This window comes from Pundamilia nyererei, unplaced genomic scaffold (assembly GCF_000239375.1).
Source record: "Pundamilia nyererei isolate P.nyererei 1_Seehausen unplaced genomic scaffold, PunNye1.0 scaffold00178, whole genome shotgun sequence".
Taxonomy (NCBI): Eukaryota; Metazoa; Chordata; class Actinopteri; order Cichliformes; family Cichlidae; genus Pundamilia; species Pundamilia nyererei.
In genome coordinates, this window is record NW_005187579.1 from 1,000,822 (window position 1) to 1,006,821 (window position 6,000).

The 6,000-nt window shown below is 42.3% G+C and overlaps 1 protein-coding gene across 1 annotated transcript in view; it reads right to left on the reverse strand.

Annotated features, from left to right (window-relative positions):
* Positions 1–6,000, reverse strand: part of dnah1 (dynein, axonemal, heavy chain 1) — a 28,052-nt gene that overhangs the window by 2,070 nt on the left and 19,982 nt on the right. Inside the window, 16 exon segments of the mRNA XM_013914223.1 lie at positions 34–164; positions 348–518; positions 1,139–1,315; positions 1,574–1,753; positions 1,900–2,070; positions 2,206–2,337; positions 2,854–3,012; positions 3,135–3,279; positions 3,394–3,590; positions 3,676–3,827; positions 3,939–4,134; positions 4,287–4,512; positions 4,700–4,860; positions 4,959–5,108; positions 5,725–5,844; positions 5,955–6,000. The exon segment at positions 5,955–6,000 is cut by the window's right edge and continues 14 nt beyond it. Of these exon segments, the coding sequence (XP_013769677.1) occupies positions 34–164; positions 348–518; positions 1,139–1,315; positions 1,574–1,753; positions 1,900–2,070; positions 2,206–2,337; positions 2,854–3,012; positions 3,135–3,279; positions 3,394–3,590; positions 3,676–3,827; positions 3,939–4,134; positions 4,287–4,512; positions 4,700–4,860; positions 4,959–5,108; positions 5,725–5,844; positions 5,955–6,000 (2,514 nt within the window).

Here is a 6,000-nt window from a genome sequence, read left to right on the forward strand (position 1 = left end):
AAATTTCTGACTAATAGTACAGCCTAATGTTACCTGATGACCTCCTGGATGAGCACAGTGTTCATGGACTCCTCGTAGAGCACCGGGTATTTTCCCATCACTTCTTCAATGTCAAAAGGAGGAGGGATCTTTTCAACGATGCCTGCCACTATCTCCTCCACTATCTGTAGCGAAGAAAGAAAAACAGATCATAGACAACACATCACATGCCCCGCACCTCTCAAACTCTATTTAATTACAAAGCAATCAATAACAATTAGTGCTAAATTGAATTATTAAGCAATCAATAACATGATGCTAGTAGTAATAATAAAGACATCTAAAGACAAATGAATCTGTATCGGTACCTCCTCAAGAGTTTTGCCCTCAGCAGATGTAGCTCGGGGCTGGAGACGAACCACAGCTTCTAACAAGCCAAAGGCCTCATTCTGAGCAAAGCTGATGTTAGCGTTGTCATGGAGACCAAAGATCTCAGGTGTGTCATTGATGGGCAAACCACGAATGTATGCCAAATAACCCTAGGGTCACAATTGCCATGACAGCGAGTCAGTCAAGCAGTCAGTGTTTGACATGATCAGAGTTAACATTTTACAGCATTTTTAACAAAATGTCTTGATTGGACTGCATTTCTAGTCTAAGCTTAAATCACAAGCTTTCAGGCTTTTCTGCAATCTGTGTTACTGCAGGCAAATACTCACCGCCTCTCTTGTTATATTTCCTTGTTTGAGAATGGCAGCAAGAAGAGAGAAAACAGTTTCTATTGTTGTGAACTTGTTAAAGAACAAACTCACACAAAGGGAAACACACTGTGGCATTGCAGCACAGTAACTCATGTGATAGTTTAACTTCTCTGAGCTGTGGAAACTTTTGTTCTCTATGACTGATTTGTATTTGATGGCTGTGTGACTCATGGTGTTTTACATGACTGATGTTTCCCCCCAGGCTTGGCTAACTTAGCCTTACTTCCAAAAAATGCATATAGCATGACTCTTTTCTGTTTTTTAAAACAAACATATGCCCCTATTTAAGTTTGATAAGGCACACACTTGCCTTTTATACTTTGCTTGTCTCACAATCAATAGCCTGTTATAAACTCAAAATTATGTATAGTAAACAGAGAGTTCTGAGTTTATCTAACCTTGATATCCAGTTTTGTGTCTATTTGCCGGTAGACTCCAGATGCACAGTAGACGTGATCACTACTGAGGACAGCAGGACAATAGAAGTCCTCCACCACACTGAGCAGACATCGTCTGTCCCAGTCATCTGTCACACGGCCACCATAATTAATCTCTCCTGCAGTGTATTTTAGAACCTGGACAGGTGGAGGACAGCAATGGGAGACAGACAAATGAACATGCTCAGCACATGCAGATGCACACACATAATTTCTACCAAAAACCAGAACACAGGCGTCTTTCCTAGATGGCCTGTGTTTCTGCTTATAGCTTATACATCAACTATCTGTAAGAAACATTCTTATAACTGTAAGAAACAGTATGTATAAGTAGGAGCAATTTGAAACATCATCTTCAAATAGGTAATGAAACAGAGACAGAAGTGTTGCCTCCACCTTGTATGGGATGTCCTGGTACTCATCCAGGAACATTTTGAGCTGGCTGATACAAATGTTCAGGTCGCCATCAGTGAACTCATAGGGAATGTTGAAGCCCAAAGGGCCAAACTTTCGTCTCTCCAAAGCAATTCCATGGAACAGGCAGAGAGACAGCAGCAAAGACTTAAAGTCTGCTGTCTAGACAAGAAAAAAAGAGTAGAGGAACCATTCATAGCAAATCTACAGACTGGTTTGAGAAGACTTTACTATATGTTGTCAAACCAAAGCAGCAGGAGCTAAATATGGGAAACCAATCAGAGACACTAGAAATACTTGAGACAGACCTTGGTGGAAGAGGAGAGAAAATCATTAGTGAGCCTCATGTAGGTTTTCTGTAGGTTGGCCTTGATGCCTCTTGGAGGTTCAATGGTCATCTTGGAACCATTCTGCAGAACAGACACCGGGAACTTATTGCTGGGAAGACTTGTGAGCCACAGGCGGAAGTTCTCGTGCACCTGTACAGGAAAAGAGACAGATTTTTCCCTTGGAATATAAAGGATGAAAAAGCTCTGTGTCCTTGGCTAGTCTAGCATATACACACTGAGGATCTGTTTTGCTTCTGGTTTATATTAGTGTCCTCTTGTTGTCACCTTTAGTGGGTTGATGTTTTCAATAAGTCTCTCCAGGGTAGGCATCCAGCTGGGTGCCAGATGACAGTTCTGGAAAAAAACCCAGTGACCTCTTTCCATGGCATCGTGCATCATACTCTCAGCCCAGGGGCCCTGAATCACACAAATGACAGCATTTCTGATAGGTTTAATCATTATTGGAGAAGCTGGTCTCATAAATAATATTTTGACTGTGGGCCTCAGTGCATCTGCCTACAGCTGAAAGGTTTTGGACACTCAGTTGAAAGACAGAAATTGAGAAGGGGGATACAAAAAGCCTGACACGAGCCAAGATCACGTAATTGCAAGTAATGTGATGCTAATGTCTATTGAACGTCTAAAGTGTGCTGCTAGAAGAATGTTGCCAGCACGGTTTAAGGTTTTTGGACACTGAGTCTGCATTTATCATTCAAGCTTCTTAAGCTCATTTATGGCCCCTAGAGTACATTGTCCTGGAATGGTCATAAATAGTGAAAACAATTAGCACAGCGGTGCTCTCATTCTCATTCTCACCAAGACAAATGACACTGGCCTGGTTCAGTGAAAATGTGATTTACAGCAGATTCCTGTGAGTCAGAGTGTGTGTGTGAGAGAGAGTGAGAATTCCCAGGCCCCCCTTCTAAAACTGACCTGGCCTTGGCCAAGAGAGATGGCGCTCATTTTCTTGGAGAATTGCATGACATCAGCAAATTTGTAGAGGTCAGCAGCAGGGTCGGTGCCAGGGGACAGAACAAAGATCAGGGGAGTGGAGGAAGATGACTCTGCGAAGACGACAGACAGGTCTGATGTCTGCAGAAAGATGGAAAGAGAAATAAGCCATAATTGATGTTATCACATACTGTGTCATAGTGTCATGTTACTGCACACAACTGAAATTTACTATGCATTTTAAGACGGGAGAAGTACTTTACCTGAGGCTCTATGAAGCGCTGTCCTAACTCAGCAGCAACAAAGTCCTGCAGGCCTTGAATGAGGCAGTCAGCCCTCAGACAGCGCAGGACCAACAGCTTCTGGAAAGAGTCCAGGATGACATCCCACGCTCCTGGGAGGGGCTCCCTTTAGGCAAATATACAGACATAAGCACAGCTTGTTAGACACTCACAGCTTCTGCAACGTACAAATGAAGGTGCAAAGTGTGAATGTGTTAGCACGGTGTTTGGCTTTACATGCCTGTGAGGCTGGCTACTGTCAAAAATTTTCTTGAAGCCCTCCAGATGTTCAGGGAAGCTTTGCGCCAGGTTAGAAAAATTTTTCAGAGTGCTGAGGCCTAAAATGTCCTGCCAGGCACGTTCTGACAGCCAGCTTACTGCTGGGTTGGCCAGCTGTTGGACAGGCATTGCTCCAGACAACAGGTAGCGCCACTCGACCTGTCAAAAGGAGGCGATGCAGCTTCATCACGTGTATTTAGGCTGCTTAAAGAAGATGACAAATCCCCTTCTTGCCGTTACTCACCATGTCAATCTTTTTGTCGTTCATCATGATGCGAGCGCACAGGAGAAAGGCAAACATCAGTTTGTGTTTCTCAAACAAGCTGCGACATATGTTACCATAGAGGCTGAAGGTGAAATATTCATTGATGTTCCAGATTCTCTCCTCCACTGTGTCTGTGTGAAACATGTCAAGAAAAAAGGTGCTACCATAACATTGTTCACATCTGGTTCTTGTGATTTTGTTATCTTCACACATGTAGTTCAGTGTATAATCTTGCTGACTACCTGCACTTCTAGAGTTGGCAATACCAGACAAAAAGATTCCCAGGAACCACTCCAGAGAGTACTGGTACATTGGGTCAACATTGGACAGATCTGACACGCAGAAGAAGAGGATCTGTGCACGCACAGCAACAGGGACATACTCCAGACGGGCAGCATCAATGTTCTGCTCTGTCTTTTCTGCTGCCTTCACTTTAGCCTGCCAGAAACCCCAACATCGAAAACAGAGCAAATGTGGCTTAAAAGTTTAATGATGCATCACCAACATTTTATGAACAAGGGTGTAAAGAAAATTATTTAAACACTTCCCCGATATACAATATTGGACAAAAAATTTTTCCACTGCCTGACCTTGATCTCTCCAGCTTTGATCTTCGAAGCCTCCAACACTCGGATGAGCTCCTCATTGTCCACAGGGTTGCCTTCTGTGGAGCTGAGTCGGAACAGTATCTCATCCTCAATTTCTTTCAGTTCCTGCTTCATCTTGGCATTGCTGGTGATTAGCTGGTTCTTTGCAACCTCCAAGTCTTGCTGCTCTTTAGCCACCACCATCCCCAACAACTGGTCTTGTAGACCACTGAATATAAATAGAATGCACAGTCCCACAAATTCAGACCGTATGAGTAAGTATCACTAACAGAAACAGGTTTGCAGGATTCAGGACAATGTCCAAGCAATTACATTTTAACATCCTGCCAATCTTTTCAGTTATGGACTAAATAAATTATAATCACAGCAGATACTAAAATTAAAATGTGTGTTACCTGGGTGACAGGGTGAAGTTTATGAGTGTGACTTTGGCAGAAAACTCTGGAGAGTAGTGTGGGTTGGGCAGCTTGGTTGTGAGGTACATCTTGAAAGACTCGTGGTAGTCGATGAGTGAATCGCCCAGTTTCAGTAAAGTATGGCCTTGCTGCTTAAAAGTCTTAATAGGTGTGAGATAAACATAGTGGTGTGTTAGAAAGGTGAATAACACTGAAATAAAAAGAACCATTTGTTTGCAGCAGGTGTGTGAGTAATTACCTGTTGTAACAGGACAGGTTCTAGAGCAGGATCTAGTTCTTCCCCCACATTCTCTAAGAGGCAGGGTTTACCGAAGCGGATTGCATTCTCAAGCCTGCGCAGGAAGTCCCGGTCACTGAGTTTCACAACCTCCAACCCACTGTCCTTTTCCTGGGTGACCACAGGAAACATTTATGAGTAAGCAGTAAATCAAAAATCTATTTAAGCATGTATGTGTTAATAATATGTCCAGAGTTTGTTACACATCACTGCAGGTACCTGTGATGTTGTTGTTAACATATTAATTATGTGCACTAGAAACTTTATGATACTGACACTTGATCATATAATTACATATCACATTAAAAAAATAAATTAAAGGAACACTTTTTAATCAGACTATAGCATCAAGATAGTTAAACTTATGGGATATTGATGTGGTCAGTTAAGTAGCGGTTGGGGTCAGTTTCAGTGTCAGCTGCTTTGGTGTTAATGACACTAACAACAGGTACACTGGAGGGTCAATGAGGCAAAAACAGCAATAATTTTACAGGTAGAGGCCACTGACATCTTCCCCTTCTCATCTTTTCAGCCTTCTGTAGGTCAATCATTTTCACTTCCATCAAACAATGTGGCATCCTGTAATTCCTAACACAATACCAAGTAAATATCTGTATAATTAAATGTATGTTAAAGTGTTCCTATATCTTTTTTGGGCAGTGTATATCCAAATACTGCTCTTTTTCTTCTCTCAAGTTTTGACATAATCAGCACAGTTTGACCTCACCATGTTTTTAATCCATGTGTTTGCTTGTCCCTGAGGATCAATGAAGAGGGCCCAGCGCAGAGAGTACTGAGAAATCACACCATTTTCCACAGAAAGGTTGTCCTTGGGCAAACCTGCTATCTACAGGCACATAGAAATAAAAAATAACATTAACACAATAAAAAGTCAAATTAACCCAGAAAGGGTGAAAAAACAAAATAAGGCACCCCTATGAATAAATTGCCTCCAACCTGCCAGGTGCGGATGTTCACTGGATCTCCCAGAGTGCTGACCAGG